The 20,090-nt window shown below is 33.8% G+C and overlaps 1 protein-coding gene across 2 annotated transcripts in view; it reads left to right on the top strand.

Annotated features, from left to right (window-relative positions):
• The window catches only part of LOC144965103 (peroxisome biogenesis factor 10-like), a 22,520-nt gene extending 4,634 nt beyond the window's left edge, over positions 1 to 17,886 (top strand). The window contains exons 2-7 of one of the 2 annotated variants that reach the window (XM_078900037.1): positions 6,944 to 7,024; positions 9,608 to 9,684; positions 12,380 to 12,628; positions 13,261 to 13,412; positions 13,900 to 14,041; positions 16,824 to 17,886. In XM_078900037.1, the coding sequence (XP_078756163.1) occupies positions 6,944 to 7,024; positions 9,608 to 9,684; positions 12,380 to 12,628; positions 13,261 to 13,412; positions 13,900 to 14,041; positions 16,824 to 16,898 (776 nt within the window). In that variant the 3' untranslated portion in view covers positions 16,899 to 17,886. Of the gene's footprint in view, positions 1 to 6,943; positions 7,025 to 9,607; positions 9,685 to 12,379; positions 12,629 to 13,254; positions 13,413 to 13,899; positions 14,042 to 16,823 lie in introns of both variants that reach the window. The other variant, XM_078900035.1, reaches the window with a different exon arrangement.
• The last annotated feature ends 2,204 nt before the right edge of the window (positions 17,887 to 20,090 follow it).

The following is a 20,090-nucleotide window of genomic DNA, read 5'->3' as shown; positions in this document are numbered from 1 at the left end:
TCAAGCATATTCACATCTGTCAGAGCAAATATAAGTGTATTTTATGTTGTATAAGTATAATATAGAATTGACAGGACCATTTGGAACTCCTTCCAGTGTCAAATTAAAGCATAACGATCAATTTATTCCAACCAAATCATTTAATCCACGTCTCAAAAGTCATTCGTGCCATGTTTACAATTTGTTTCATTCTCAGTCTCAGTCTTAGTCATGACAATCGAAGGTCTTAAAATATAATTTCTTGATTAATGTTCAAAACCAAGAGAGATGGTGTTACACAGATAATCCATTTCTAATAGACTGAGCTTAAATTAAAACCTTAAACACGTGAAAACTTAGATTAAATCGAAGACAGAAGGGGGGTGTCTCCCATTCTTGTTCGAGGGATATTGACTCATCATCGTCTTCCAATTCCAAAGAATCAGAAAGGATATCTCTGGTGCTGAAATACTCTCGTATTATTTGGGAGGCACTCTCGCTTCGAACAACATCCCCAAAACAGATTTTAGTGGCCTGGTTGATAATATTTGCTACTTGAGCGGCTTCGGTGATGTTTTCTGTGCCATTTTTGTTTGCGGATGTGAAGGTTGTGAATGTAAACAAAGGCTAGACGACGGAGGGCATTGTATAATTTTAATGAATTTTGCAGAAAATAGAAAATACAAGTGCATTAATTAAAAGCATATGTTGAGTCGATCAAGGTAAAGATAAAAAAAGGCATTTTGAGGGGAAAATGTGTTTTTTTCGATATGTGAGTGCATTGTTTTGTGTATCAAACTGCCGTGACCCAGATTCGTCGAAGTCACTCGACTTCACTCGACTGGCCATTGACGAGTCCCGAGTCATGGATGCGCAGAGGTTCTCTCGGTCAGCATTCTTTATATATTCATGTGCACTAGGTTTCAATGGAGAGCCAGGGGAATCCCCTTTAATTTGATATGCATTACATACTGGATTCTAAGAAAACTAATGTCCGTCCGCGAGATCTAAAAATGGGAAAAATATCGAGCGACTTTTCTCAAATTTCATACTTTTTCGACTAGACTAGCTGTAAAAAATATTTAAAATAAAATATTTAGAAGTGAAATCAAGCTTTAATATTTCACGAATATGTATAAAAATGATTGATTTAACCTTTTATGACAAGAACTCATTTTTGATAAAAATTGACCTTCGAACTAAAATTGGCAATATCTCAGCTCGAAGCTCTTCACCAAGCGACTGATTTTCTCATGCACCGTAACATATGTGTTTATTTTATTCAATTTGTCATCATTAGAACTTCTACCTCTATTAGAAGCATTTTAAAGTCTATAGTACAAACCTTTATAGATTAGTCAAAGTTTAAACTCGGGAGGCCTTCCGAAAGCTCCTTCTCCTACATCCCCAGTATTCTTTGTTTTTTATATTGTTCTAGTAGGGGGTTTAGCATGAGTGCCCATTAATGCGAGGGGGTGATAGAATACCAATATTGTAATTAAGTAAAAACATTTATTATTAATTAATATTAATTTTAATACGTATTAATTAGAATCCATGCGATGCTGATGATGAGATTGGAATACCAAAATGTTTAAGTGCACCAAAATTTCCAAGCAATTAAAATTAGTAGATCTAGCGACATTATAAAAATATTTTTACAGTCCCGTAAAGATGGTTCTCGGGGCTATTTTTACAGTCCTGTAAAGATGGTTCTCGTGGCTATTTTTACGGCATTGCGGTAAAAGATTTATAAATAGTAAGATAGGCTGAGTAGACGCTGAATTAGCTCTAAAACTCACTTACTTCGTTCAGGTGCGGCGAGTTAGCAGTCTCTCTCTCTCTCTCTCTCTCTCTCTCTCTCTCTCTCTCTCTCTCTCTCTCTCTCTCTCTCTCTCTCTCTCACTCACACACACACTCTTTCTTTCATTCCTTCCCAATCTCTTTCTTTATAATATCTCTCCACCCTCTCTCTCTCTCTCTCTCTCTCTCTCTCTCTCTCTCTCTCTCTCTCTCTCTCTTTCTTTCTTTCTTTGTCTCCCCCTCTCTTTCTTTCTTTCTCTTTCTCTCCCTCTTTCTCTCTCTCTCTCTCTCTCTCTCTCTCTCTCTCTCTCTCTCTCTCTCTCTCTCTCTCTCTTTCTCTCTCTCTCTTTCTTTCTTTCTTTCTTTGTTTCTCTCTCTCACTCTTTCTTTCATTCTTCTCTATCCCTCTTTTTCTTTCTCTATCTCTCTTTTTCTATCTCCCTCTTTCTTTCTTTCATTCTTTCCCAATCTCTTTCTTTCTCTATCTCCCCCCCCCTCTCTTTTTTCTTTGTTTTTCTCCCCCTCTCTTTCTTTCTCTCTCTCTTCCCCCTCTCTCTCTCTCTCTCCATTTCTTTCTACAATCTTTCTTTGTTTCTCTCTCTCTCTCACTCTTTATTTCATTCTTTCTTTCCCTATCTCTCTTTTTCTCTCTCTCTCTCCTTCTATCTCTTTCATTCATTCTTTCCCAATCTCTTTCTTTCTCTATCTCTCCCCCCCTCTCTCTCTCTTTCTCTCTCTCTCTCTTTCTTCCTCTTTCTCTCTCTCTCTCTCTCTCTCTCTCTCTCTCTCTCTCTCTCTCTCTCTCTCTCTCTCTCTCTTTCTCTTCTCTCTTTTTCCTTTCTCCTTTTCTCAATCTATCTCTTTCCCTAGTGGTACCTCAAAACCTAGGCAGAGGGGTCTGACCACAAGGGGAGCACCGCTTTGGCGGAGAACAATAAAACAACCTCCTAACTGTGAAGGGAGGAGCAATACAGCGACCACCCTTGTCTGGTCGGAACAATCACGGGGTCAATTGGTGAAGGAGTAGGAGCAACGCGATGGTGGGACCAAAGCAAAATGTCCTCTCCACCTCGGCACCCTAATGAGGATCAGTCTTGGGCACCTCTATTCTTTTGGATCATGACCGCCCATGGTAGATAATCATCATCATTATTTACTTTCTTTTTTTAAATATTATTATTCAAGAGAACAATATGGGGTGTTTCGCAATGTGCATTTTTACCATGGACATCCACATGGGGGGGGGGGGGGGGTAGTCATTTGTCCACAATATGGTTGGGAGGGGGGGGTTCTAAAATGGTCAAAATGTGTCCAATTGGTTTGTGAACGGCCTCTTTTCTGAAAGGGGATTCGAACCCACTCTCACATGAGAAGACTACACCCTGAATGTTACGTCTTTTAAAATTGTATAAACCGTTAGTCCTTCCTGACTGGTTAATACTGGTAAAGTATAAACAAAAGGCAACCTGTAAAGTATTATATCTTGAGGGGTATCGACTTCAAGCAGGAACTAAATACTTTCAGTGTTTGATAAACTACTAGATCTATATTATGTCTGTTTGACAGAAAAAAAATCAAGACATACAACCTAACCTGCCTACTGATGATAGAAAATGGGCTGTTCTGTACTGTAAACATAACTTATGCAACAACACAAATTATATGTCATAAAAATGACAGTTCCGTAAAAATCGCTACGGGACTGTAAAAATAGCCCCGAGAACCATCTTTACGGGACTGTAAAAATAGCCCGGAGAACCATCTTTACGGGACTGTAAAAATAGCCCCGAGAACCATCTTTACGGGACTGTAAAAATAGCCCCGAGAACCATCTTTACGGGACTGTAAAAATAGCCCCGAGAACCATCTTTACGGGACTGTAAAAATAGCCACTGCATAGAAATAAACCCAAAAACAAGAACTCTGTATTAACCACAATAATATCAAATTTGGACTAATGTTTAGAAAAAACAATTGATTTTTTAATTGAAGACAATAAAGTGAAAGAGGCTGTCATTGTTTTCCCGGCCATTCCAACATGTATTATAATATAAGACCATAAATATATCCAAAAATGCCGCCATTGGACACATCATTGCCTGATATCAGTTAACCTCCATCAATGACCTCAGACAGGTAGTTAACAGGGAAGGTAAATGAATGGAACCTTGAGAGTTCCATCCACGGTAATCTTCTTTTGCTGAGGTTCCTTATGAACTGGTGCTGATTCCATGCAGTGTAGTAAACATATTGTGTTCTGATTGGTCGGTAACAAAAGATCTCAGTGGGAGGATAAAAAGGCTTTTTTAAAATTGGTTAAGAGTACGAGATGACAAAGGTCGGCTTTCAAGCATCGGTTTCAAATGCCATTTGTTGCTATAACAATGTTGCTAAACAGGGGTTTTATTGAAATGTATGTTGCTATTTGGGGTTTTTTGTTACTCATAACATATAGCAAAAATTTGGGACCAGAGGTCAATGTCGCTATCCAGGGGTTGTCGTTATTCAGGGGGTGTTGTAATCCAGAGACTGCACTGTATTATTATTATTAATACTATTATTGTTGTTATTATTATTATTATTATTATTATTATTATTATTATTATTATTCTTATTTTAAAAAACAACATCGGTACCATTCAATGTGTTATTGACGTGCACTTTTGTGTGTACGTCGATTGTTATCATTTTATGATATTTTATCATTATCATCAGTGTATTCATTTACCACGACTTTGTCTTTTTATTGTGGTTTTTTTTTCTTCTTTTTTTTTGTTTTGTTTATTTGTTGTTGTTGTTGTCGTTTTTCAGTAACTTTTATTCTGTTTTTAAGAAATTCGATTTTAATTTTCTAAAATTATTTATTTATTTATATTTTGGTCATTGTGATTAGGATTTGTGTGCCATGTTTTTACCTTTGATTATGTAATTATTATTATTATTATTATTATTATTATTATTATTATTATTATTATTATTATTATTTAATTATTATCATTGTGTAGTCGTACATCTGTAAGCACTAAGCAGCATGACAAACTACAATCTAAAACTATCTAAAACTCATGGACGTAGATGGGTCTATTCACAGAAAATAAGATGAGAGACCTCTTTTTTCTGTGGGTCCATTTCTACACCGCAAATTTACACCCCCAACGGCGGTTCATAAAAACTGTATAATTAATTAATTTTATTAATATTTATTGTCATATTTTAATTCGTACTTCCTTACAAAGGGGTATTCTATTTCCTGTCCCATCCACCTTAACTACTCCATTCACACATATCTCATTCGTTCTTTGTGTTTTATTCATCGTGTTTTGTTGATAAAGGGGAAACCTGAAACGTCCACTGGAGATGCATAAAAATGCCACCATATTTTTGGTTGGGTTTAAAAACAAAAAACAATTTGATTATTGATTATTACTTTTTTAGAATTAATACAAATCAAAATTACGATTTTAGTAACTATCAACATGTCGTCTAAACCCGCTTACATTAATGAGAAAGACAAAATCATGGATCAATTGGAAATACAGATAGTGAATAGAAATTAAAAAGAAAAGAGTTAAAACTCTATGTAACAAAAGTAAAAGTCAAATTAACTGTGGTGTATAAATGAAAAGCTTTTTCTTTTTCTAACAACATAACATGGGTGGCCTTCCGAAAGCTCCTCATGCTAGCATTTCTTTCAATTTGTGTTTTCACCGTGGATCTTTTGTCATGCATTTATTTATTCATTTTGTCAATATATAGTAACATTTTAAACACTCTAGAACAAAACTTGAAGATTAGTGAAAGTTTAAACTTTCCTAATACACCCTTTGTTTTAGTTTTCCGCTGCCATTTTGTTTTGTGAAATATTGAAATCAGTCCTAGGTTCTTTTGTCTATTAGGGATAGCTGGAGGTCAGAGGATTTTTTTTCTATTAGGCTTAGTCAAAAGTCTTAGTAAAGGTGATAGGGTGTTTGTTTTTCCTAGTAGGATTAGATAAATGTACTAGGTTTTATTTTTTCTTAGGGTTAGTTGAGGGAATATTTGGGTTGTTTCCCCTAGCAGGGGAGGCCTCAAGTCGAAATATCCTAATCCTTGTCTCTCATAGTATTAAATTATTTTTTTTTATTAATTTCAATTTAATGTAGTTTTAATTATTGATAATTCCATAAAATTGATGCAAATGAAAATAATAATGGTATAGTTACTATCATCTATCGGTAGTCAAAACCTGCTATATTTGGCGAGAAAGACAAAATCATAGATCAATTGGAAGTTCATTAGAAATTTTTAAAAACTGAGTTAAAACCCTTCAAAAGGAACAAAAGTCAAAGTAACTGGTATAAAGGAAAAGCTTTTCTAACAACTTTACGCAATGTCCAAATAAAATCAGGAATTAGAGACAACAATCCATCTAAAGTCCGAGGTAGAGGTATCAATCAGCTGAGTCAGTCTTATATGGGCAAAACAGAATTTTCTCTGAACTCTTCTTCTGATTCTATCAGTCACACTATTTGCCCGTGATGTGTCCCCCTGTGTTTGTGCACGCCCCAGGAGACTATTCAGACTCGAGTCCCAATTTGCCATTCTGACATGAAAAATTTATTTTCAGACTTTTAAAATGATACCCAACACTTGCCATGTATTTTTTAATTGAATCAAATTCAGTGAATACAAGCGGTCCCCTTCTACTGCCAAATCCACACTGTACCAATCACCTTGAGATGCTGGCCTTGAGGCTGTAGTGAGATCACAGATTCTCTATGTAAAATTGATTACAGTTGACCACAGAAGTCAAAGCTAAAATGGTGTTACTTTAGTAGATTTTGAAATGAATGCGATTTTATGGAAATTCCCATTCAAATGTAAAGGGTGTCCTTGAAGCAGTTTTGATAGTTTTAAAATAATTTAAAATTCAACCATTTTTCTTTCTAATAACATTTGTATGTTAATGTTTTCAGGAATTAAAAAAATGTGGCCTGCTTATTTTTACCCCATAAAATTTATCTATCTTTCCAATACAATATTTTCAAAATGAATTTGATAAAGATGAACACTGAAATTGTACCAATGAATAGAGAATTCAAAGCATTTTATTTTGATGTTTAATTTATCAAAATTGTCATGGAAGTGATTGATACTTCAATTACTATAATTTCATTTTCAGGGCCTCATTTATGGATTAAATACAGGAACCACCTAGACCTTGCAGCAAATGTAACTTATTTTGTGCTGACTACTTTCTCGGGTATGTATATGGCTGACTGTGGAAAGCATGTAATAAATATTCACTGTGAGATTCACTGTAACACAAGCCAAATATCATTAATTTTCTTTTTTCATTTAACCAAATTTTGTTGTCTTCTAATCATTTTTTGTTTTGTGTTTGTTTTTGTTGTTTCTTTCTTTCTTTGATAAAGGGAGAATAATGGTTTGCGTGGAATTCAAACTTTTGAATTATTTAAACATAGCATTACATTTGAGCTCTCATGTATTGGCTTCAGAGACAAGTGAAGTGGGGTATCTACAAGCAATATTGAAATCCTTGTTTTACAGTTTATATTAAAATCATTTTAATTCAAGCTTCCATACAAAATGATGGGAATGAGTGTATATAACCATAGAGGCTTAATACCGTCCATTTACAACTAGTGTTTTAGTGTCTATCTTGTTGGGAGTCTCTGCATCAGTATATGTTATTGTTTGTTTATAAACATTATTAACTGTAACATTTTGTTTTATTTTATTCTTGGAAACTTAATTTCTAAGAACATAACAAACAGTGACAAGGGTTTCTGTAAAAAATGAGGACAACTAGATATGGAAATGAATATTTCATTTTAAAGTGTGTGCGGATAATGCAAATTAGCTCTGTGATATAACTGATAAATAAGTATCCATCTCATGCACACTTCTCCATCTGTGAAACAAATATTTACGAGGTACAGCCTTGCTGGGACGCATCCGGGAATTCCAATTGACTGGGGATTTTGATTCTGTTGTGAAAGATTTGTGTGATATTTCCTTGCCAAGGAAGATTCATCTGAGACGAGAAAGAAAAAAAGCTGTTTTTCTGAGTATGGTTGGATCTTCCAATTACAAATCATGCCTGCCCAAAACCTCTTGTAATTTATATATGGTCTAAATTCTATGATGGAAAGCAAGGTCAACATTATTTGATTGCTGAATACATAACATCACTTGGTTGGTCATCACTTTTGATTTTTTTTTAGCAGTTCCTGAAGTACACATAATTTTGTCTGAAGACTATGAAGGGTACTGATCCAGTGAAAGCTTCTCTAGATTTAGGATTTTTCTCTAAGATGGGCAATTTACATACCACAAACTATAGCAAACGTGTAGCACATGTCCTTTTACCTTTTATAATGTGAGAAATTCACTTCGAAGTCAACATTGTCTATAAAACCCGTACAAAAATAGAAAAAACAGCAAAAGCCAACAAGAACATAACAGCAACGATGACAATGGAGATAAGAGTTGGACAGAATCAAAGTAGGTTACAGGTGTGGCTTTACTTATCACTCACCCGACTAATGTTAATTCAGAATGTACACTTGCAATGTGAAGGCCTTTTTTTAATTCAGAGGAGAGTTCATGCATGATAAAATAGAAACAAACACAGTATTCACTGATTCCATTGCCAGGCACAAAAAAGACATTTATTTTCATGAACAATGGAGACTAAGATCAAAATGCCTCCTATTGTTCGCTTGAAAATTAAATGATGGTATACATGTTAAACTGGAAATTGACGATGCATCATCAAGCACTGCAATCATTCTACACTAAAGTTTTTATAATAAAGTTTCGGGAAACCAAGTTACAACAACTCTTTTCAGAAATGCTGAATTCTTATATTTATCAACTTTTCCTTTCAAAGGAGAAGCAGCAGTAATAGTGTACCTGGGTTTTTTAGATCTGGAGAAAAGTACTCTGCAAAAGACTATCATTTTCAATGCAACAGAAATTTGGATAAACAGGATGATGGGCCTGATGGCTTTGAATATATGACTACTTTCTTTTTGACATCTTATTCTGACATTATAAGAGCTTGCAATTACAGCTAGATAGGTAGTCCTTCAGAGCCAGAGTTAATTCTGGTTTCTATAGCATGAATAATAAATCTGGCATGGCAGTTTTTTTACATCGCTTGCAGCTGCGGCTGCAAAAAAAAATCGCAAAATATCATTGATTTGCATTGCGGCCGCTATATGTGCAAATTTTTTTGCATATCTGCATTTTTTGCAAATTTTAGCAATTTTGCAATGAAAAAAAAGGCGAAAAAAAAAACCCAACAATTTTTTTCTTTTAATTTGATGGCTCGTGCAGAATGTGCAAGATAATTAATCAAGAGTGTTTATTTTTTACTATCCCATTTTCTTCCTTTTACCTGCGCTGATATAACCTTACATTTGTTGCAAGTGCTGTCAAACCCTTAAAAGCAAACAAATACCTTTCTCTTTCATGAACTGATTATGGGTTTTTAGGAAAATTAATCACAGATTTGTTCAAATTTTTGCAAATTTTGCTGTATTTATCTTACAAAATTTGGGATTTTTTTTCTTCAAAAAACCGCCATGTCAGACAAATGCATGCTACCTTTGGAAAGGACGCTAGTCTATTGCAAAGTACTTTCCATCAGATCTAACAGACCCAGCTACCCAATCACTTCTGGGTGGACAGGGGGGTCAGAAAAAATGTCGCCTGCAACTGGGATCGATCATGACAGCTAGACAAATAAATGAAGAAATTTAGTTCACTTTTGAATGTTTGAAACATCTTTATATATATATATTTTTTTATATGCTAGATCTTCAGACAGTTGGAGAAGAATATGTCAACATTATTCAAACAGACCATACCTTGCGACATTTGCCATCGAAATGGGTAAGTTGTTTTTAATCATTGTAATTGTAATGTAGAATCAACCTTTAATAATAGTATAAAAAGAATTTATTCAAATCAAAAGGACCTCTCGCCAAAATCTTTTTTTTTCAGCACTTTACATCACATACAATTAACATGTTTTTACATGCTACACAAACCTACATGCACGCACACATGCATGCGCAATTGTACACATACAAAAACCAGTACAGATAATTGACAAGAATAAGCAGTGATGTTAATAGTAAGATATATATATATATATATATATATATATATATATATATATATATATATATATATATATATATATATATATATATTATATATATATATATATATATTCTTGAAAATTTCAGCACTGTTGGAGAATCAGTCAGATGAAGGAAGTGAGTTCCAAACAGGTGGGCCATATTTGGCCAACAATCTATCACATAAGGAAAGGATTTCAATTTTTTTTTTTGGGGGGGGGGGGGGGGGGGGGTTGATCATTGATAGCAGTTTAACTCGCTCAACCCTAACACCGACTATATCCGTGGTTTACCCGGGTTACTTTTACCCCATGCCTATTTATTACATTTTTCTGAGACAAATTATAGGTGAAGTATCAAAGATAATGTTTTTAGTTTTTACATGTTGAATAAAACTATCAATGTACATGCTCATTTTTAATACATTTATTTCCAATTTTGAAGAGTAGCATAAATCTTTAGGATTGAGTGATTTAAGATCCTACACAGACTTGCCATCCGGTATGATTTTGCATATTTTAATCTGTTCCCGCAGTTTTTTGCCATATTAAACCCAAAAATTTGCCATGAAGAATTGCAAAATTTTGCCAAAAATTTGCTGCAGGTTTTACAAAATTCAAACAGGTTAAACAAAATGTGGTCCTTTGAATTTTCATGAATCAATTTTAATAACACTGTGCATACTTAAGAAGTGATATAATGTATTGATGGATTTAAATTTGAACATAATAACCTTTTCTGAGTAATATAAGCACATTTTCACTATTTTCTTAACCTCTATAAAATCAGAAAATTCTGAATCTAAAACAACGCCCCCCCCCCCCCCCCCCCCCCCCCCCAAAAAAAAAAAAAAAAAAAAAAAAAAAAGCAAAGACATAAAAACAACAACAAATAATTACAACCAAATTTTGTCAACAACCTGCCCTTTAGAGAACAGTAGATTTTGGGAGAAATTCACAGATGTTCCAATTTTGACATAACCTCAAAAGCCCCACCAAGGCCAAAGCAAGGGGTCCCCGCTATGAAGGATCCACTAAAATGTTTAAAAGTATAATAATATTCAATACTCATAATGATAATAGTACATAACATCATACCCGCCTACTTATACTTATACGGATTATCCGTAATTGTTACAGAAATTAAGTGACAATTACAGTCTTACGGAAATGGAAGAAATATTATGGATTTTGATTTTTACAGCAATTTGATGGGCAGTATTATAAATTTCTATTCTTTTCTTTTAAATTACTGCAGTTTTACAAGAAGAAGTAAAATGTTCTCTTAAAGTTACAAAGGCCACAGCTCAGTTCATGCCCGTGATAGAAAAGTCGATCGCTAACACATAATGGTGGAGAGCAAAATTTATTTAATGTAAGCATAGCATTTTTTATTTTTTTAAATTTTTTTGTTTTGTTTGGTTTAGTGTTACTAAAATTTTACCATTTATTACTGATGAATTTTGTGTTGTTTACTGATTTGGAAATTTTCAAGTAGGCGGGTATAATAACAGAGAGATAATATATAGGGAAAAACGTCATCCAAGCAATCTTAATCCAGAAAAAGACAGAGAGCAACATGGAAAGGGAAAACAGAATATAGGTGATAGAAACCACAGTACGTGAACTCTCTGCCCACCATGGGAGGCTAGACTAGAAGACCCACCAAGAACACCATTTGCAGCCGCGAAAAACTGTGGTGACAGTTTAATAAGCTTTGAGGTCCAAAATATGATAAAATGGGGATGTTGATTAAAATATGATAAATGCGAAAAGTTAACAAGTTAAAAAAGGGGGAAAATGATAAAAGTGGAATAGTTGAAGCTCAAAAAAATATTGTCTCCACCTAGATGAGAATCTGAGTAGCCAGATGATTGTCATAGGTTTTACAGGATTTTACTACTATCTACTGGCTTGATAAGTCTCCATAAATTCAGTGAATGTTAAATTTGAAATTTTGGATGGTTGTACGGTGTGGAAAATATGATTTTTTGGGAAAAAATACAAGAAAATGAGCATAAATACTTGGAAAAATATGATAAATCTTTTCAAATGGTTGAGGTAGGTTGGCAAGTCTGCCTAAAATTTCCGCACGCTTGTTGACTCACATGGGGTAATTAATTATTTTACGTATATTCGCTGGGGCAGTTAAAGTCAAAAATAAAAAAGATCAATTTTGTATTCAATTCTCGCTTAAAAGTCATTATAATAATAATAATAATAATAATAATAATGATGATGATGATGATGATGATGATGATTATTATTATTATTATTATTATTATTATTATTATTATTATTGTGACGGAAATATAAAGAGCTTTTCTATTAATGTGTTCGTCTTATTTTAGGAAATAGAATATTATAATAGTGTAAATTTTGTCCATCCAATAATATGGTTTGTGAGCTAGGGAAATTGAATTGTTTATTATTTTTCTTCCATAGAGACGTGGTGCAATGGTTGCCTTGCAAGTCTGTGCCCCTTACATTCTTCAGACATTCCTCCAAAGATTTGAACATCAACTTCAAACATCTGGATCTTTACCTATCTCACTTGCTACCAGGAAAACTCTCCTTCACATCATCCCATTTATAAGAAAAGGAATATCATTAGCACACCGTCTCCACTTGGCAAATTTCTACATTCAAGGCATATTTTACCATCTAGCAAAACGATTTGCTGGAATCTATTATGTAAGTTAGCAAGTCACATAAGGCCTTTAAATGTATTAATTTATTTTTTCTTTCTTAAATTAATTCATGTGCTGCCCATGTGTTTTGTCACTATTTGGAGACTTCTATATTACCAGTTGAATATATCGCACCCAATTTTATTTTTGCAAAGGTCCCAAATGCGAGATGCAAGATCCAATGATTCTGAAATTTTATGGACCAGCACCGTGATTGTGGACCCAATGCTAGACTAGAAGAATGGAAGTCAATCTAGAACTGCTGGAAACATTTCCTTTAGTTAATTTTTGAAATCTTAAAAGATAATGAGAATTATGGAAAAGATCAGTTTCACAAATTAAAAAATTCTCAAGTATTTCTAAATATTTACAAATTGCTATATGAGAAAAAAAAAACTTGAAAAAATTGTGACACTGTTTCAATACGAAGAAGAAATCAGAAACCGTCAAAAATTTGCAAGCAACAAGAACAATACCTTAAGTTAATAATTGCTAAGTTTTATTAAAAATCTATGATTGGTTAAGAAACCGTACCAGTTATACCAAAGTCGTATAAAAATAATTCATCTTAGACAACCATTGCACAAGGTTAGTTTAAATCAAGAACTGAGTTACACATTTGCTTTTCAGATTCAGATATCATCAGGAGCAAGCAACTCTCACCAAAATGGACCTTTTAGGATACTTGGTTACCTTTCATTTCTTCAAATCACATGTTCATTTCTCGCCCAAGCATACCAAGTCTATATTTCCATGAAAAAGAACATAGCGCCTCTTCAATTAGAACAGTAAGTTTTACATCGTTCATTTGTCGATAATGTGTTACTTTATGGTTAGGGCTTCAAAATTTTAAAAAATTAAAATGAAAAATTCACAAAAATCTTGTAGTTTTTTTTATTGCGCAATATCCAAATCAGATTCAAGCTTCAGAGCTAGATGCTGTTTTAATAGGTGCATACTATTTTTACTGTCTCCAGTAATGGCTGATCATAGAGTCAATTGTGTCTTGCATCAATTGTATAGACGTATAACTATATCTTCTTTTGCCAGGAATACAATAATTTCTTATAAAATCAAATACTATCATGAAGATTACTTTATACACATGATAATAATAATCCTTTTCATAATATTGTGAAAGCGAGCAAATGCAAGATTTTTGGCATTGAGTTTTTCCTGACTCATTAGTCTTTTTTGTTTGTTTAGTTTTGTTTTTGTCACTACTGTGAATTTTGGTGTGAACTTATTCAATCTTTTCCATATTGTTGCCATCAGAGAAATGACATCAAATGAGAGACTGACAGTCCTACCTCACGAAAAATGTCCTTTATGTTTAGGAAAACGAATGTCTACAACATTGACTCCATGTGGTCACCTTTATTGTTGGATTTGTATTTTGGAATGGTGCCAATCCAAGGTGAGATTTTCTTCATTCTCTTAAAACTAAGGACTTAAACTCCAATTGATGAAAATGACCTTTCAACTTAAATTCTGCTTTTCATTATCAACTGAACTGCTTAACTCATAAGCTGGAACATTTGATAATACTGTGAGAATTCCAATATGTTTATATCTGATGCATTTATGTAGACCTGCTTCTAAACAACCATCTATTTTATAAAGCACTTATAGTTACTTAAGTGGAGATCCAAATTTAAACACCTTGATATTGTTATCTTATCAATTTTCTACATATACAGTTTGAAATATCAACATTAAAATAAGATAATAAACTAAAACTCCTTTTATTCATCCCATAGGGAAAATTTGTCTCTAGGGTCTATTCCAAGGGAAGACTGGAATAACCCAGGCGTCAGCCGCAAACTGAGCTAGGGCGAGGTGACTTGCTCAAGGCCACACAGAGCAGTGGTGGGTGATCGAACTCGGTACCGTTTGGGTAAAAGCAATGACCGCACTGCTGAGCCACGCTGCCCCCATTTTTTTTTTCTTCAAGCACCACTTGATTTTAAATAATTGTGTAGGATGTGTGACAAAACTTTATCTTGCAATTACAACTACATGGCAACTTCTTGTAGACTACCCTTTTTGTGTCCTATTAATAGATCAACGAAGCAATAACATTCATTCATAATTCTTTACACTTAAAACTCCAACTCCATCATAAGGAAATTAGTTTGTACAAGTCTGGAAAAGTTCACAATCAAAGTGTAAGATTAAAATGAACGAATGCAAAAATGATCGGCCATTAAAGCAATCTACACGTCAATCTCAACCAATAGCAAAATTGGATATTTGTTTTCTGCTGTTGACCCAGCAACACTTATAAATAACTTGAGCAATGGCGTCCACTTTTTCTTTAAAGAGCCAATGACATTTGAACCATTATTCTAATGTCTTATAAAAATTTATAAAAGATACTCTACTGGGAAAAAAGGGATGCCAAAAATGTATTTAGCTTGTGTCTTAGATTTACACGATGCAACAGTGGATACCATCTCGCTACTACTTTGACTTGATGCATATTCCAACAAATTAAGTCTGTAAAACATTAAAGCTGAGTGATTTTCTGTGCTACCTAGACATAAATATATACAAGTACCTGCCAGATTATCAGGAAGACTGAGGATCGATCTCCTGAGAGGAAGGGTGATTATTTGGGAAGCTCTATTCTGGGAAGAGCATTTTTCTTTCAGCTCTTTCTGGCACTGTAAATCTTCCAACAATTGTCAGATTTCTGACAGTTGGTACAACTTTGCTCGATAAATTCTGTCAAGTGTCGACACAAAAAAAGACAAAGAAAAAAATCTGTCGCGTCAAAAGACATAACAAACATAGAAATAGAAGAAAAACAAAGGAATTTTTATTTCGTCGCCTTGATAAAGCGAGTCAAAAACAAAACAAACCAGTTAGCTGTGCGTGAAGCTAAATTACGCATAACTCTGCCACTCCGATATAACAAACCAATGCTGAAAACTATGTATACCCTTGAACGCTTATAGTCTGACTGATAGAATTTAGTGAGAACTACTTATAAAAATGCCTGGCCAAAAACAAAAACAAGGAGCTGAGTGACGTCAATTTAATTCCTTCTATAGTTTTGTCTGATCAATTATTGTCACTCGCTCACTCCACGGGATGAGTCAATTCCCGGTACCTCCCACACGCATTCGCTGTCGATTCCGATTCCTCACTGTCTCGCCACAAGTCTTGTCGAGTCACGAGTCAACGAACACACCTGGCCTGAGAAATCAACTAACACACACAGCATGTCGGATGGGGCTATTTCTCTCTATTTTGCTACCGACATACGCAAATTACCTGATTGACAATTTCTGTTCCAACGCTTTCTTAGTATTAGTATCTGGTTGAAAGTGATTTGGAATAATGAATGTGAAATAAATATTTTTCTTCTAATAAAAAGGTGAATGAATGCTGACAGCGGAAGTTTTCTTTCCTTATGACAATAATTGCTTTTTCTCTTTTTCTTTGTTCACACTGTTCACACAAGACCGCTGACTTCTTCCTCCTCTTCTTCTCTCCTCCTCATCCTCCTTCTTCTTCTTCTTTTCTGTGTTGTGTTTGTTAATCCATGTTTTTGTCTGGTTGGTCTATTTTTGCATTTTCAAAAAGTTCAGTCAATTTATTCACCAGCGATTTACAGGCTTAGTAGTGAAATGGCTCTACGAAACTGGTTACCCCTGTATAAGTAATTTGTGATAAAAAACTTAGCAGAAGTACATATTTATTACCTACATTTTTAACTCTAAGAGTACAATATTGAAATAGTTGGGTTTTTTGGGGGTTTTTTTTTCTGAAAGTGTCCCTTAGTTTTCGGTGCTTGTTCAATTTGATTTTTCTGTAACAGTCTTCTACACTGTATTCCATGCTTATCTATAATTGTCTGATTGATGAACAAGCATCAACACCCAAAGTGTCTGATGACCAAAATGTTGCCTCATCAGTGCAATAAAAAAACACTTCAGCCAAAAATAATGTTCATTACTTGACTCAGACACTCATGGACCTGATTTGAATCTAAGCATTGCCCAATTTTAAAAAATAGATCCTCTGGTAATGGATAGCGGGGTTCAGTTGATGTTTATTCTATCCCAAAGGTAGTGAGTAATGTATTGTTACTGTTCACTGATATTTGATATATATTTGCTTTTTGTTTTGTTTTTTTATTTACGTATCATTATTGCAATTTTCTCTTTCTCTTTGTTAAAAAAAAATTACAGCAAGAGTGTCCATTGTGTCGTGACAAGTTTCCCCCACAAAGATTGACTGTGTTACAGAATTACGATGCATCTTGATAGTTTGCATTTGGAGAGTACAATTCTCCTAAACTTGATTCTGGCAACCTATATTTTGACGGCAGCTCTAATTCTAATGAATAATGTCAGTGTAATATCAGTGGCTTCTCTTTGATGACATTTAACAGAAATAGAATGGATATATATTTATGATTAACTGCCTTAATCTGGTGTTATTGTTGTGTAGGAGCGAACCAGACACTGAAAATTGAATTTTATGATGTACCGTAAAATGTCAGTTAACCTAATGTGCTTTTCATGATTAAAACTGCAAAGAATTAAATTTTTTTTATTAGATTCATATTTGACTTCTGATTCACCCTGACATGTTACTATGAATACTAGAGTGATTGCTTTTATAATATAATCGTGAAAATGGCATTTCTGTTCCAGTCATTGTAACGTATTTATAATTAACAAGGTTTTTTCCCCCCTTTTTATCATCCATCTGTGATCTTTATGTCTTTGTTAAATGATATATTATTATAAAATTACATTTACTCAGTTTATTGAGCACTGCTGTCTTTTATTATCTTATACCCATGGTATCATTTTCCAACTCCAACCCTTTGTATTTGTCATTCAGATGGAATAGGAGTTGATTTTGCCAAAGAATTGGGTGAGATCCTTTACTGTGAGGCAGTTAGTCAGATGTAAGCTAACAATTTGTTAATATGAAAGGTTAGACGCCTATATTTATTTCTCTTGTCAATTATAACTTTGTCAGATCATGTACAGGTGTGCAAGCATGTGCGTGTGTATGTGAAATCATCTTTGAGTTGGTGGAGGTCTGTATCTTAATCTTATCTTATGAGGTCTCGGTGACCTACTAAGGATGGTGTAGGTACTGATGAAAGTTATGTCTAAACTGAATTTTTAAAAAGGCTAAACCAAAAATGTTGTAAAGGAAAGAATGTCTGGAAATGTATTTTCTCCATTGTCAATAAACTATTTAAAAGAAAAAGATCCAATCTCTCTAAATCAAAAAGATTTGGTCTCGTTCAATGTTTTCATACAGCCATTATTCTTATTTTTCTTTTTTTTTTTATCACATGACCTTGGCATCTTAAATTTGAGCATTGACATAGATAGCACAATATCCAATAAACATGCTCAAAATGCTTTACAAAAGGTCCCTAGCTAACACATAACATGAAGGACAAGACACGACACCCGTTAGGCAATATTACAATTTTTTTCCAACAGAAAAGACACTGTTAACAGTCAGGTATTCATTTTAGACCCGAGTGCAGAGAAAGAATGGGAATAAAGAGCCTTTCCAAGGACTCGATTATATGCTGCTCAGAGAGAGACTCGAACTCTGGTTCTCGAGGGCGAGTGTCATACCACAAGATCATATAGCTGCACATCTTACCTTTCCTTCAGACTATGACAATGCAATATTAACATTCAGTAATCACCACCAATCCTGAGGAGCACTATTAATATTTAATATAGAAAGTATTATCATTAAGGGAGAACTGTAAATGAATGGGTAAGACCCCTTGATTGTCTCCTGATTTTTTGTCAGTGACATGCAAAGGGTCTGAGATCGGTCTTGGGTGTAGTCGAGATTTTTTTCTGACCCCCCTGTACATCCAGCAAAGATTGGGTAGCTGGGTCTGTTAGATCTGGTGGAAAGTACTTTGGAATAGACTAGTGGACAGCAAGCAATTGCTATTGTCTGTTTCAGTTTCATGCTAAAGAAATGGGGATTAACTCCTTAAGTCTCATCCAGACCTAAATACTGGTCCCTACTAAGAGGAATACACACACACACACACACACACATATATATATAATATATATATATATATATATATATATATATATATATATATATATATATATATATATATATATATATATATATATATATATATATATATATTATATATATATATATATATTATATATTCATAATAGATGCAAGAGTACATAACACAGATATGAGTTACAAGGGAAAAAATATAATCAAAACTAAAACTATACATTTGACTGTTTCCCTCCCAGTCAAGGACTCCGGCCAGGGCTATGGCAAAACTAAGTAATCCTATTCTAAGACAAAGACAGAAAGCAACTCGGAAAACAGATACAAGGGGATAGAAGACACAGCGTGACCTCCTGCCCACCATGGGAGGTCAAAGACCCCACCCAGTCTTCTTTGAAGCCACAGAGAGTCGTTTTATTGTTTACTCCTTTCCTCTCCCCTCTGTCCATCATCATTTGGTAATTATTGATTAGCTGAGTCTAAGGCAGACCTTGCAGAAGGTAGTTTACCATAGACCAATGTCCTATCCAGAGGGCAGCAAAGATTGTAATTTTATGAGATGGGCTTCATAACAAATGTCTGAAATTACAAGAAAATTATTTGATAATCCTAATCTTATACAAATATGACTGATAAATTTGCTAAATATTATTCATTTAATAAACTAAACTTCAGTTGACTCAATTTGATATATAAATTAAAAAAACATTTGACTTTTCAAAATTAAGTTCAAAGGAATATAGAATACTGACATGGCGATTTTTCGGAAAAAAAAAAATCCCAAATTTTACAAGCTAAAAACAGCAAAATGTGCAAAAGTACTTTGCAATTAATTTTCCTAAAAACCCATAATTAGTTTATGAAAGAGAAAGATATTTGTTTGTTTTTAAGGGTTTCACGGCACTTGCAACAAATGTAGTCATATCAACACCAACAAAAAGGAAGAAAATGGGCTAGTAAAAAAGAAACTACTCTTCTTTCACGTTGTACACGAGCTATCATATTAAAAGAACACATTAAAATGTTTCTTTTTTTCTTTTGCAAAATCTCGAAAATTTGCAAAAAAAAATTGCAGATTTTGGGGCCACAATGCAAATCAGTGATATTTTGCGATTTTTTGCAGTCGCAAGTGATGCAAAAAAAACCCCCCAAAAAACTGCAATGTCAAAGAATAGTGTGAAAACTGTCATTTACCAACTGGAAACAAAAAACAACAGAAAGAACGTGATAAAAGTGATTAGTATTTTATTAACATTAACAGTAACAACAAAGCAGAGAAACATTAATATAATTATAGAGCAACTCCAAAATAAAAATTAAAAAATAAACATATCATTCACATTAGGTAATACATTCACACTATAATACTATATAATATATAATAACCACAACACAATTACAATTATTATACATTATAAATA

This window comes from Berghia stephanieae, chromosome 2, assembly GCF_034508935.2.
Source record: "Berghia stephanieae isolate SIO BIC M18660-M18661 chromosome 2, UCSD_Bste_1.3, whole genome shotgun sequence".
In the NCBI taxonomy this organism is placed as follows: Eukaryota; Metazoa; Mollusca; class Gastropoda; order Nudibranchia; family Aeolidiidae; genus Berghia; species Berghia stephanieae.
This window is presented reverse-complemented; position numbering and strand designations above follow the sequence as displayed.